We start from the raw sequence: 14,487 nt of genomic DNA, 5'->3' as shown, positions 1-14,487 counted from the left end.
TCCCCACGCTGCACCAGGGCGGCCCGGCTTGACCCTGAGATGGTGCCGCCCAGTCCAGGCCGAGCCCGGTGGGAGCCCCTGCAAACGGGCTTCGTTCAGACCCTAACCCTCCCCGGTCTGCAGAGCTGCGCCCGGAGCTGGAACATCATCCGCTTGTGACTCGCTGTCACCTGGGTCCGCGGGGCTGCGGGGGGTGGTCAGGGGAGCTGCGCGGCACGGGCTGGACGGCCCTGGTGGGGATTCAGGGGCCTGTTTGCTCTTCAGAGTCACGGCTGTGAGCTGCGGGCTCGTGGGCTGTGTTTTTGTTTTGTTTTGTTTCTTGAATCCTCTGTGAAAGGGTTGGAACCCAAATAAGAGAGAGCCTCTTCGTGACCACCCCGTTTCATTCCCCACAAGCTGTCGTTCAAGGAAAATGCAGAGTGACTACAGCCTGTCAGTAATCGAGAAGGTACTTCTGACACCGACTTCTTTTCAGTGTGGAATCTGTTGCCGAGTTCATTTAACTGATGCGCCCGGTGAGCTTTGCAAGTGACTGACTGTGGCAGAAAACGAGTAGTGAGTTTGGGTAAGTGTCTGTCCTCGTAAGGCTCTGTCTCAGTACAGAAGAATTTCTACAAATACTGGTTTGCTGGTGTGGATGGACATCGCGGATGATGGAGAGGAGGAGGACCCTTCCCTGAAAGACGGTTCCTAGCTTAGCCAAGTGGAAGTCCATACACACGCTTGCATGGCCCCCTAGTCCAGTGTAGATACTGGGTCCCGGTTTATTTGGAAATCTTCATACATAATTCTCTACATACTTCTTTGGGAAAAAGTTTATTTTTGCTGGCTCTGGCTTTTACTGCTCTAAGTTGAATACCCAATTCTTTTTTTGCATTCATTTACTACATATTGTACACCTGCTGTGATAGAAAAATATATACACATTGCCCTAGCCGGTGTGGCTCAGCGGATAGAGCATCGATCGGCCTGGGGACTGAAAGGTCCTGGGTTCGATTCCTGGTCAGGGCACATGCCTGGGTTGCAGGCTTGATCCCCAGGAGGGGGCGTGCAGGAAACAGCCGATCAATGATTCTCTCTAATCATTGATGTTTCTATCTCTCCCTCTCCATTCCTGTCTGAACTCAATAAAAATATATTTTAAAAAAATATATGTATATATACACAATGGATTTCCATCCTCTAGATATTTACCCATTTAATCTGCTTATGGATATTCAATCGTAGTGAGAGAGGCCTTTCAGCAATTTTATTTTTCCACCGTTTTATCATTTCAGACAAGAGCCTTGTGATGCTCTGCAGGGCCCGTGTAGTTTCTGTTGACAATACAGTTGAGTGCTGGTGATGAGTGCCAAGTGGCAGGGGCACTCTGTGCTATTGGAATCCAGAGAAGGAGAGCATTCTTACTCGGGATGGTTAGCGGCCGGACTGCGGGGTGATGCCAGGAAGTGGAGCGCTCCCTACTCCGTGTTTGGTTCTGAGGAAGCCGCCTTCATTTGTAAAGCTGGTGGAAAATGTTCCGTTTCCCCAGCCCTTCAGATACGCTCATTGTTTTTCCCTCTTGTATTTCCAGAATCCAAGGACCCCTTTCGTCGTTTCTCCACTTTGCTTGATGGGAGGCATTATGGCCCCCAAAGACATCATGACAAATACACATGCTAAATCCATCCTCAATTCAATGAACTCCCTCAGGAAGAGCAACACCCTGTGTGACGTGACGCTGAGGGTGGAGCAGAAAGACTTCCCAGCCCATCGCATCGTGCTGGCTGCCTGTAGCGATTACTTCTGTGCCATGTTCACCAGTGAGGTGAGAGGCCTGCCCTTTCAGTATGAAACTAGAACTTTGTCACTTTCTTACTGCTGCAAGGTAATGCATTGGTTTTATAGCTTGATTCCCAAGAGTTTTCATCTTTATTTTTAAGAATAATTATTACTCATAACTTCAAGGATGTATTCTAGGCAAAATATGCCATCAGCGATTCGGTGATCCCAAAATCAAGTTAATCCAGTATCTTGCAAAGTATCAAACAACTCAGTAAAATTGATATTCCAGGAAGGTGTCACCTCACTGTGTGCTCTTGGGTTACATTCAGTTCCTTCCCCGTTGGAACAGCTACAAATACACGCTTTATACAAATCAAACAAAATAGACTATAACTTGAAAAAGATGTGTATTCGGTTCATATTATTAACATCCCTCAGGCTGTTGGATATGAGGTGCGGCCTTTATCATGGAGAATTATAACCACGAGTATTTCATACCCTTTGAATTTTCAGCTTTCAGAGAAAGGGAAACCTTATGTTGATATCCAAGGTTTAACCGCCTCCACCATGGAAATCCTGTTGGACTTTGTGTACACAGAAACCGTGCACGTGACGGTGGAGAACGTGCAGGAGCTGCTCCCGGCAGCCTGTCTGCTGCAGCTGAAAGGTACAGGTGCTACTATTGAGCATGGCAGGGTGGCCGGGATGTTTAAAGTGAAGGCTGTGGAGACCAACGTAGGCGCCCACATGTACTGCCCCTGCACAGAGATCGGGTTTCAGTCGCAATAGAAAGGGCCTCTCCCGATGTGAGTGTCGGGCTCCTCAGAAGAGATCACTTACCCTGTTCTGTTTTCAGAAAAAGGGAGGAGGAGAGGACAGATGCGCTTCCTTGCGTGCGTGTACACAATAGCCTGCAAGGACACGAAACCGATGCTGTTGTCGCCCACGTAGAGGGTTGAGATGGCGGGGGCGGGGGGGTAGGGAGGCAGGGGGCTGTTCATGGGAACCCTTGGTACCTTGGCTTTTCTGCACCGTGTGAAGTGCGTATTGAACATTGTCCTTGACACACACACACACACGAAGTGAACGTTTTCACGGAGTTAGCGGTGCTGACCCTTCCAGGGCCCCGTCCGCTCCTTCGCTCCGGTGCTGTTCCTGCTGTTTGCCGTTTTAATGGTTGGAACAGTGGAGGGTTCTGCATTACTGCATTACTGCATTAGAGCATAAACGTTAGGTTTATGCTCTGAACTTCTCAGTTAGAGAAGGATGAGCCAGATATTAGTTTCCTATTGTTTCTTCCCTGGAGTCTTTTAGTAAATTTAAAAAAAACTCAACTTTTCAACTACAGTTGACATTCAGTATTATATTAGTTCGGGGTGTACAGCATAATGGTTTCACATTTCTGTAACTTACGAGGTAAATTTTCACAGAGTAGAAATTAGGTACATTATGCTGAATTAGAATTGGTTTTATAGCTTGATTTTCAAGAGTTTTATGGGCAGTTTTGCTTAATTGCGCCAGTGTCTGCAGAAGCAGTTTGTCTTGCTTGTTTTGAAGCTGAAGCAGAGACCATGACAAAGGCCTTATTGGAGGTCACCTATGCATAACACAGAAATAGGTTTGCGTTCCTTAAGCATGAAATTTCCAATCTGGTCCTTAGTGCTGAGCCAGGGTTCTCTAACTCTGTGTAGAGAAGATGTTGCGATTGAGAACAGAGACCAGAGCACAGCTGGCCACGTGTCCTGAAGCATTCAATGCCTGTGTTTGTCCTAGGTGTGAAGCAAGCCTGCTGTGAGTTCTTAGAAAGTCAGTTGGACCCTTCTAATTGCCTGGGTATCAGGGATTTTGCTGAAACTCACAGTTGTGTGGACCTGATGCAAGCCGCTGAGGTTTTTAGCCAGAAGCACTTCCCTGAAGTGGTGCAGCACGAAGAATTCATCCTCCTGAGTCAAGGAGAGGTGGAAAAGCTAATCAAGTGTGATGAAATCCAGGTACAGATTTGGCTTCTTACGGTGGCTTCTTCAAGATTGGGCCATTACAAAAAGCAAGGTGGAGCTCCAGGTTTCTGTATTCTGTAGCAGGACTTCTTACTCCACTGTCCACATTGGCTCCACGCGTTTCATTAAATGCCCCTGAGATCACATGCCAAGTTATTAGCGTGTTTATGGAGGGAGCTCACCACCTTCCTGAATGAAATGTGCAATCCCAGTGTTTAAGAATCACTGCTGTACAGAGGGGATGAAGCAGAAATTGGAAGGAAAGTGAATTTCTCTGTTACCCACTCACTCATCTTACAAAAATCTATCGTGAATATCTGTGACAAGCAATCAATGCGCCAGGTTCTATGGACCCAGAAGAAAGAGGCAGTTCTTGTTTTCAGAGAATTCACAGTGCAGTGGTAGAGACACCAAAACTGATGGTCATAGAGTGTAATGAGAGTGACGAGCCTACTCAAATGAGGGCCTTGCATGGGAGAAAGAAGAGTGAGCCTGGGTTTAAATTAGATCAGAAAGGAAGGGACAGAGGTTGGAGATGGTGAGCAGGAGCCAGGCTCTGAGTGCCACGTGGGGGACGAGGAAGTGAGGGAGGGGCCTGGGACACGGGTGTGAGGCAGCGTTCAGTGCTGAGCCCGGCAAGGGAACTTCAGTCCCACTCCCGCGCAGTTTTCAGTGCACGTGCGTCTCGGGATCGTGAGAAGTCTAGCACAGAGCTGCTCATATCAGGAGGCCTCAGGCCTTCCTCTCCAGCCGTCCAGTTCCATGATCTAGTCAGGAGCGTCTGGGAAATACCTAGCAGAGCACGTGGGGGCGGAGGGGTGACATCCACCTGTGGGCTTTGTCCCCACAGTTAGAGGACATTCTGCTCTATAGGAAGCTCAGAATTCCTCCTCCCCGCATCCCTCCTTGCTCTCCTTGGATATAGTAAAACATGAATTTTAAATTAGTGGATTCCTAGACATTAGTGGCTCCTCGATTTCAAGGGCTCCCAGCACTTGGCCCTTTACTCTGTTCTATCCAAGGTCATCGGTGACCCTTACAGACCTCGGTGTGATCAGGTCACAGGCCGGCTTGCGGCTTTTCATGGCTCCCAGTAGCTCTCAGAGTGAAGGCAGTCTCTGTGGCTGTGGCAGCCTCGTTTACATCTGCAGCTGATCTGTCCCCACCCGTTCGTTCCACGGCACCCTCCTCCTCAGCCCCCAAGTGGTCAGTGCTGCTGTGCTCTGGGACGGCGCTGTGGGCTAGACGTCCTGAGCAGGTGGAGAGGACCTGTGTCCACGCTGTCCAGCTCAGTAGCCACTGGAGCACCACAGGCCGGCGAGTGTGGCTGAGCAGCCGAGTTCCAGTTCCACTTAATTTTGATGAAAGTCAGTGCATTTGCCACACGGGCTGGCTCCGGGTGGACAGTGCGGCTCCAGGTTTCTGCTAGTGCTCTGTCTGCCCAGAGGCCTCTCTCCCTGGCCAACTGCCACTCGCCCATCAGATTTCAATCCCTTGCTTCTGCAGGGAGGCCTTCCCTGACCCGTTGGTGGGAACGAGGAAATCGCGTGCATTTCTGTCTCATGGCCCCTGTGCTCTCCCAGTGCCGTGTGTAAGGACCAAACGGGAGTCCACACTTGATGATTTTACCATGATCTCCCCACTCCAGGGCCCGGTTCATGTCTGACCTGTTGACCACTGAGTGACCGCCTCTGGCACAGTGCCTGGCACTCAGTAGGTGTTCGGGAAGCCCTCGGAGGAGTAGACATTCTGCGACGTTTTCTGTGTTTTCAGTTCTTGGGAAAAGTTCACAGAGTGGTTTCCTGTGTAGGTCCTGTCTCTCCCTGGAAGGCGTCTGTCAGGACAGGTACCCTCGGGCTGGTGGCAGGGACCCAGGACCCTACTCGGGTGTCGTCTTTGGGTGCTGTCATACCTGGTGCTCTTCCAGGGGAATAGTGCCGGCTGTTTATGGTTCTTACCTTATCCTGTCGGTCATAGCTTAGTCTAGACTCAGGTTCCCCAGGTGGTGACTATGTGCCGCGTGTCCCCCAGAAATGTATCCACACTCTAACAGCTGTTAGCTCAGCTTTGAAATGAAATGCATTTTAATAAACACTGCCTTTATAATTAGCCAGAATGTGGATACATTTTGGGGCACCCTGTATATTGTCTCAGTAGTTCCGTGCCTCTTACAGCAGGTGCCCAGGTGCTGGGCCCATAGTGATGTGGAGAAGCCGAGGGCATCGACGGCATGAGGGAGTGGGCGTTCCCTTAGAGCCAGCTTTGAGTCGGCAGCAGATCCTCCCCACGCCCCCGAGAGCTTCAGAATGACCAGAGGAGGTTCGCGAGTGGAGGACATTCTGAAGGAAACACCAGCCGTGGCTGAGGGCTTCCTAGGCACTCTCCGTCTTAGATATTTCACCATCATCTTCTTCCTGGTTTTAGGAACTTGTGTGTGAAAAGATGTTTTCCTAAGAAGCCAGCTCTTTCTGTAAGATGTTAAATAATGGTGGCGGGGGATGGGAACAGGAAGGGAAAGGCAGGTCTGGCTACTTTCTGAGCTTGTGAGGCGATTGGCAGAACACAGATCTGTAATTGTGCATTGATAGGTGGATTCTGAAGAGCCCGTCTTCGAGGCCGTCATCAACTGGGTGAAGCACGCCAAGAAGGAGCGAGAAGAATCCCTGCCTGACCTGCTGCAGTATGTCCGGATGCCCCTGCTGACCCCCAGGTACATCACAGACGTCATCGATGCAGAGGTGAGTCCTGGAAGACACAGGATCCCGAGCCTGACTATCCGACAGCTTGGAGTTGTGCCCTTGGGTGCCTTAGTCATTTCCGACGCCACAGCATAGTTGCTGCCAGAGCCTCATGGAGCCACATTTTGGAAAATGGTTTCTGTATAAGAAGTTAATTACAACTTAACCATAAACATGCCACTTATCCTTACGACATTAGTGGGGCCACGCCCCCTCTGCTCTGTGTTCCAGCCTTTCATCCGCTGCAGTCTCCAGTGCAGGGACCTCGTCGATGAGGCAAAGAAGTTCCACCTGAGACCTGAGCTACGGAGCCAGATGCAGGGACCCAGGACCCGGGCTCGTCTGGGTGAGCTGGCGTCTGTAGGAAACTGCCCCTGGCCTGGTGGATGATGGAGCTCAGAAGAGCGTTCTGTAGGAAATACAAAGACCTTGTGTCAGGCCTGTTTTAATCTCTTCTTCATCGTGTCCTCTCAGACGATCACCTTACCACCCGAGCTTTCTTCCATATCTATTTTGCACAACTCTTTGAAGGATTCAATGAGATAAAGTGTGGCAATTTATAAGTTGTCAAGTTTTGTTTCAATATGTTTGGAGTCTGTGAATTGGGAATTATTTAGAATGTCATGTAGGACTTGGTATGTTCCCATCCACCTGTCCCCTTCTCCTGTGTGCTTCCCTTCTGGGTGAGGAAGGAAGGAGGAGCAGGTGGTGGGGACCACCCAGGGATGGGCAGGGGCCTGCAGTGGGGTAGAGCCCTCACTCACACCGGGCTGGGTGGGTGCAGTTACACAGGGGATTTCCTCAAAAGACTTTGTCTTTGGAAAGAAACAAGGTAGGAAAGGTTATCAAATATCTTTGGGAAAATTGTAGAGAAGTTTCCCTTTAAGAGCCTCGTCTTATGATTACTTGCCAGTTTTGATGACATAGTTGGCTAAACTGGAAAAATAAAAGTCCGTAGAAAAGAGATTTTTAAAAATATGTTTTTAGTGATTTTAGAGGAAGAGAGAGGGATAGAGAAATAGAAGCATTGATGAGAGAGAAACATCAATCGGCTGCCTCCTGTATGGCCCCCACTGGGGATCAAGCCCATAACCCAGACATGTGCCCTGACTGGGAATCAAACCAGTGACCTCTCAGTGCACTGGATGACACTCAACCACCTGAGCCACACCGGCCAGGACATGGACAAGAGATTTTTAAATATATCACTTGGTTCCTATTTCACAACTCTCAGCTTTTTTGAGGCAAGGTTAGGAGAGTGGTCTTTCATCGCCAAAAAACTTCTGTTTTGAGGTACAGGCTAAGCAGGGTTGGGAGCTCCTCTTGGCTCCTATGTGCACGTGCTACCTCAGTCGATATGTCGGCCAGAGTCGTCTGGGTGGTTGGAAAGGTGTGGTGGATTCAAATTTGCCTTCTGCAGTTTTAATGTCCAGAAATTTAAATTTAAGATATTTGAGTTCTCAAGAGCTAGAGCCTCTAGAACAGTGGTTCTCAACCTTCTGGCCCTTTAGTTACAGTTCCTCATGTTGTGACCAACCATAAAATTATTTTCTTTGCTACTTTATAACTGTAAAGTTGCTATTGTTGTGAATCGTAATATAAATATCTGATATGCAGGATGGTCTTAGGCAACCCATGTGAAAGGGTTGTTTGACCGCCAGAGGGGTCGCGACCCACAGGTTGAGAAACGCTGCTCTAGAAGAAGTAATTTCCTATTAGGCCACCTTACAGTGACTCTTCTATTTTGACTGCTGCTCTGGGCACATAAAACGACATTCATTGTAGAGCTGTTTCTGCTTATACTCCCTGCGCGTGTTCACCCCGTCAAGGGCGGTGCAGAGACCTGCCTTCCTGTCTCCTCAGGAGCCAATGAAGTGCTGCTGGTGGTTGGGGGCTTTGGCAGCCAGCAGTCTCCCATCGACGTGGTAGAGAAGTATGACCCCAAGACTCAGGAGTGGAGCTTTTTGCCAGTAAGTAAGGGTGGGACCCGTCGTGGAGAAAGGGCTCACATGTCCTCCGTCCCTGGCTCTGGGTCGTAAATAACCCAGCTCTAAAAATAGGAAAACCTAGTAACTGCTAACGCTCCTTACAACAGTGTCATGCACACAGTAGGTATTCAGTAGATAATTATCAACTATTTAGGTTAGGTCAGACCTCAGAATGCCAGTGTCAGCTGCCACCCTGTTTCAGCACCCTCCAGAGCTGTCTGTAACTCCCAGCATGCTCCACTGGTCCTGCTCTGTCACCCTGAGCTTGATGTTGTGTGAAATTGAACTCAAGTTTGTATCTTTCTCAGTCTGTCTCTGTTTGAGTGGTGAAAATAATAATAATTTAGAGAAAACCTGGAAATCTTTCAGTCAATCCTCATGACTTTAGGGTTGTTGAGTCTGGCCCTTAGATGAGCAGTGCGGGCAAACGTCCGCTCTAGGGGAGGATCTGAGTCTGTACCGCAGAGCCCGCTGGAGGAGAAAGGAGTGAGACACTGGAGAACAGGAAGCCTTGATGCTAGAGCATCACAGCACGGGAGAGAGTGTGTGCTCAGCGGGCAGACAGCTGGAGGCCACTGAGGAAGAGCTACTGCCGAAGGCTCCTGCTGGCGAGTGAAGAGGTGGAAACGGGACGGAGAGCCGGGGGAGGCCAAGGCTGCGTGACTGAAGTGCTCTGTACCCTTCTCTCCTGGACCACAGAGCATCACTCGGAAGAGACGTTACGTGGCCTCCGTGTCTTTACATGACCGGATCTATGTCATCGGTGGCTACGATGGCCGTTCCCGCCTCAGTTCAGTGGAATGTCTGGACTACACAGCAGATGAGGATGGGGTCTGGTATTCCGTGGCCCCAATGAATGTCCGACGAGGCCTTGCCGGCGCCACCACCCTAGGAGGTAAGCTGGGTGTGTTGCCATGATGTGGGGGCTGGATCGGGGCTCAGACCGCCCTGCTGTCTGGCAGGAACATGGCAGGGAGGGTCCCGGTGAGGTCAGATGCTCCTGTTGGCTTGGGCAATAGCAGTTACAAAGCTGCTCAGTGCTCACAGGAGCTTCAGCGCTGACAGCATGCTGGGTAGGGTCGCAACATACTGAGTGGGACACGGCTCTGGATTTCTGGGGCCTGTGGCTGGTCTTCGAGGACTTCATCCACTGTCTGTACATGTGTGGCCTGTGCTCTCTTCCTTAGCGATACGACTTCACTGACTTATCCTGTAAGAAACACTTTGGTTTTGCTCCCAAGCACTTGAAGGACTTGTGGGGAACTGATAGAGCAAAGTGATTAGAAATCTCTCCTTGGGGGAGGGCATGTGCTGGGGGTGGGGATGGCCGGGAGAGTTCCGTGGGGGGAAAGGAGACCTATGTAATACTTGAAACAGTAAAGAACTGAAATTTTAAAAAGAAAAAAAAAATTCTTAGTGAAGAATGAGGCTGTTGATATAGTGATTTATGATTAAAATGTTTAAATTCACAACATTAAAAAAAAATCCTCTAAGAGTCTGTGGTTGTTCATTCTGAGCAGATATGATCTACGTCTCTGGAGGCTTTGACGGGAGCAGGCGTCATACCAGCATGGAGCGCTATGACCCCAACATTGACCAGTGGAGCATGCTGGGAGATATGCAGACAGCCCGGGAAGGCGCGGGGCTGGTGGTGGCCGGTGGCGTGATCTACTGTCTAGGTGTTGAGCCGGGGAGGCAGGGATGGGAGAGGGCGTCATGGGTGGCAGCCTTTTGTGGGGGAGGGTTCTCTTTTTATCAGAGTCAAGGTCATAGATGGCCTTCAGCTAAAACTCTGGTTTATCCCAATACAGTTCCGTTAACTGGGATTATCTTTTTCGTGGGAGCAGATCATGGGATCCTGTTAGATCTCTCTTTGGACTGTTGGAACCCTTGAAGGAGAACTGAGATTAAGGATCAAGTGGGAACACAGAGAAAGGCAGACGGAGTGGGGCCAGGATTTGTGGTTCTTTCTGGAATGGCCTCTGCTGTCTTTCAGGAGGATACGACGGCTTGAATATCTTAAATTCAGTTGAGAAATATGACCCCCATACAGGACACTGGACTAATGTCACACCGATGGCCACCAAGCGCTCTGGTAAGACTGTCGGGTTGGGGGTCGGGGGGGCAGTCACAGGACACCCCTTCAGTTGGGGTTGTAGTTCCTCTTTGCTCGGCTTCAGTGAAGCATGCGTCAGATTTCACCTTCCTCTTCGCCTCTGATCTCCGTGTCCTGAGAATGAGAACAGCTTTTCAGATGGAGTATACACTTGAGGACAGAAGCCTCTTGTTTTTCTCATTTTTTAAATCCCAGCATTGTCACGTCTGGTACAGTCGTGTGTGTTTAGCGTGTTCCGTGGGCGAGTGCTGGGCTCTGAGGCAGGAGCACGCTGTGCTGTTGTGTTCACTTTCTCTGTACAAACTGCTCCAGAACCAGTCACAGCTCCTTTCCTTCTTCTCTTTCATTGCCTTCTTTTTCCATTTCTTTCTTTTTTTTTTTTAAATATATTTTATTGAGTTTTTACAGAGAGGAAAGGAGAGAGATAGTCAGAAACATCGATGAGAGAGAAACATCGACCAGCTGCCTCCTACACACTCCCACTGGGGATGTGCCCGCAACCAAGGTACATGCCCTTGACCGGAATCGAACCTGGGACTTTTCAGTCCGCAGGCCGACGCTCTATCCACTGAGCCAAACTGGTTTCGGCCATTTCTTTCTTTTCTGTTAACGGAGAGTTGGGTTCTGAATTAATGAAAGTGAAGATGAGACCATTTTGTGTGCTTTTCTTCTCATTTCAACTCCCACCAGTGGGTTTACAGATGGGATAACCTGTGCTGGCTGATTATTTCAGGCCTGTCTGGCTCTGTGCCCATCCCTGAGCTACCTGAGGACTCAGCTGGCCGTCAGCGACCATGTTTTCTTTCTAGAATCTAGCCTCGGTTCAGTAGTAGTAACTTGCTCTCCTTCTTTCCAGGTGCAGGAGTAGCGCTGCTGAATGACCATATTTATGTGGTGGGGGGATTTGATGGCACAGCCCACCTTTCCTCCGTTGAAGCGTACAACATCCGCACCGATTCCTGGACGGCTGTCACTTGCATGACCACCCCTCGGTGCTATGTGGGGGCCACCGTGCTTCGGGGTCGACTTTATGCAATTGCAGGGTGAGGATTTAAAACCAGGCGGGGGCGTCATGCATCAGGGCAACATGATCCGATCCACACTGTTGGGTGGAGACAGGGTGTGGGTCAGGGGAGATGTCTCCATGGCGACCTGAATGTGGGATGTGGGTGGAGAGGAACAGAAAGCTCATTTCCCTCTTTTGCTTCTTCCCCACTCAGATATGATGGGAACTCCCTGCTGAGCAGCATCGAGTGCTATGACCCTATCATCGACAGCTGGGAAGTGGTGACCTCCATGGGAACCCAGCGCTGTGATGCTGGCGTGTGTGTGCTCCGAGAGAAGTGACCTTGTTGGAGCTCCATCCAGAGCTAGTGACCAGTCCAGGGCCCAGATAGCAGGAGAATCAAGGATCGTGCCCAGAATGTTTGCTGCTCGCTGTGTGCTCAGGGCGATTACAAGCACCGGTGCCATGATGATGGTCTTTATTTGCACACACTCCCCCTCGCGCTGGGACTTGTCCCTGAGTCGAGTGGTGAACGGACACTCACGGGGAAAGAATGCACTGAGTGGATGTGCGAGGCCAGGCCACCTCCTGTCTGGGCAGCACTCTCTGGTCATGTCTGACTCACCACGTGCTTGGGAGGACATGCATATGTTGCGCCCGTGTGTTGCAGAGAACGAAGGTGAGGGTGGCCTACTAGAGGTGGGCAGTGTCCAGCCAACGTCTGGATTGGAAGGATTCCAACCTGAGTCAGCCTGATAACGTGCAAGTCCTGGTTTCCAGGAATAAGTATCTTTCCTGGTCTGCAGGTAGCTGCAGCACAGCTCTGTTCTGGAGGGGAACCCAGGGAAGCGCCCTGTCACAGCTGGGCTTGGGAGACACCTGTGTGACACTCCCGGGGGCAGAGCTGCTGTATCCGAACTGGGCTGAGTGAAGTGACCTGAACTCGCTGGCGTGAGCGAGCCTAGACCTCCACAGACGTGAGGCCTGGAAGACAGGGTGGATATTGGAAGGGTCTTCTGATGTCCCTGGTCTTTCTGGACTGTAGTGTGCCTGGCTTGCCTGGCCCTGGTGCCTGTGCGAGACGAGCACCGTGAACAAGTGTCAGGTGGGCGGGCAGAGTGGAGTCAGTGGGGGACAGAGAAGTACCTGTGAGTTTGTATTTGTCACACTCCTGCCAGGGCTCCTCCCCCGCAGCCAGGTTTGCCTTGGGGTGAGAGGGCTTTGCTGAATCAGACACGACTGTGCTGTAACATTTCCGTACTATTTATTGGGGGGAGGGGTGGGGTACAACAGCCTGCAAGTTCAGCTTCTTGGCATTGCCCGTCCTTTTAAGCGCACACTTCTGCTAAGGGTGGTTTTTACTGCTGTTCGGTACATTTCCTCCTTGTCCTACCGTTGGGTCCCCAACCTGCCCTTAGAGTGAACTGTGTTCATCCCAGGACAAGAATCAAAGGGCAGCGCAGAGTCCTGTGTTACCCAGGCCCTGCTCACCGTTTCCGAGCCCCGTTCTGGGCCCTCCTGTGCTCGAGTGAAATCCGTGCGTTATGGTATTGGGAGTGTGGGAATGTGATGACCCAAACGAAAGCCCTTTCCCTTTACGTTGAAATTCCATTTTCTCCTCTCCCTGAATTGAATTAACCTAAAGAGTTCATTTCCTTTGTATATTTTTAAGAAAATATTAAAAATAATCTGTCTCAAATGCCTTAAGAAAATTTGTGGCGAACCAGCACTGCCCTCCTACATTTGCGGGAGCAGACATAGAGGCCAGCTGTGGGTCCAGAGTCTTCACCCTGTTGGCCTTGTGTTTGCCAACTGGCTCCACTGTTCTCTGCAGACACAGGTACGAGAGTCTCACCAGGAAAATGTTTCTGAATTTGCCATACTCGTTGACTCCTCTCACATGAGGCGTGTCCTTGAGCCCTACAGGGAATCCAGAAGAAGCTCCTTTAGTATCCACTTGAATTTCAGGGTTTTAATCATCCCAGCCCTTCTGTTTGCTTCAGTCTATGGCACGTGGCAGAAACAGCTGTGCAGAAGGCCTGCAAAACTGCACAAGTCCAGCTAGTCCCAGAGCAAAGAGAAGGGGGAGCCAAAGAGGAAGTGGTTCCTGAAGAAGCCGGCCCAGCTCTCCAGCAGATGGGCTCCTGCTGCTGAAACTGCAGCTGGAAACGGGTGCCTCGCTCAGCTAGAGCCCCTGGGGAGGCGGCCTTGGTGGCTCCTCGAAGGAGTTTCCGACGACACCACAACCGGCTGTTTGCAGTGCTCCCTCTCCATGCCTCCCCGTCACACACATCCTGCCCGCCCAGGGGCACCCCTAACTTGGCGGTTCCTCCTGCTTTTCTCCGTCCCTTAACTGGAAGCCAGTCACTTGGTTATCCACTGCGGAAAGCTATCGTTCATCTTATGCGCACACATTTGATTCGTTTCTGGGTTCTGCACGGTTTTCTCTCTGTCCCAAATCCGTTCCTGTATTTTTACTCCCTCGTAGTGCAGGCCTTTCACCCGGACTCACGGAGCAGTGGCCTCCTGATGTCCTCGCCACTTCCCTGTCTTCCAGCCCAGGCCCTCCATTTGTCCTGCTAACTCTCCAAAGCACAGCTGGGATCATCGCAGCACCGGACATACAGCGAGTTTTCAGGAAATGAAGTTATTTCTGGTACAAAGTGCCCATCGCCGAGGGTCCTGAGCGGTTGGCGTATTATGAGGGTGCTCCAGGAACGCCCAGTTGACAGGAGGAGGAAATGCAGGTGGGTCATGGGGGGGGAGGGTGACATCTGGCCTGACCCCGTGCGCGCCTGGGTTCAGGACCCTGAGCCCGCGGCTCTGACCTGAGGACCTGGGAACTCTGACTGTCCTGCACCCCGGAAGTCAGATCTGA

The 14,487-nt window shown here is 50.7% G+C and overlaps 1 protein-coding gene across 1 annotated transcript; it reads left to right on the top strand.

The window, feature by feature from the left end:
• The first annotated feature begins 301 nt into the window (after nucleotides 1-301).
• On the top strand, nucleotides 302-13,308 carry KLHL12 (kelch like family member 12). Its single transcript, XM_006757468.2, has 12 exons — nucleotides 302-565; nucleotides 1,574-1,807; nucleotides 2,278-2,431; nucleotides 3,538-3,755; nucleotides 6,350-6,499; nucleotides 6,731-6,845; nucleotides 8,363-8,469; nucleotides 9,187-9,382; nucleotides 10,008-10,166; nucleotides 10,484-10,582; nucleotides 11,460-11,646; nucleotides 11,824-13,308. Exons 2-12 carry the CDS (start codon nucleotides 1,613-1,615, stop codon nucleotides 11,948-11,950), a joined length of 1,707 nt encoding a protein of 568 aa, XP_006757531.1. The 5' UTR covers nucleotides 302-565; nucleotides 1,574-1,612; the 3' UTR covers nucleotides 11,951-13,308.
• Nucleotides 13,309-14,487: the final 1,179 nt, after the last annotated feature.

Source organism: Myotis davidii, unplaced genomic scaffold (genome assembly GCF_000327345.1).
Source record: "Myotis davidii unplaced genomic scaffold, ASM32734v1 scaffold1915, whole genome shotgun sequence".
NCBI classification, from domain to species: Eukaryota; Metazoa; Chordata; class Mammalia; order Chiroptera; family Vespertilionidae; genus Myotis; species Myotis davidii.
Note: the sequence above shows the minus strand (reverse complement) of the source record. Positions and strands in the feature narration are given on the sequence as shown.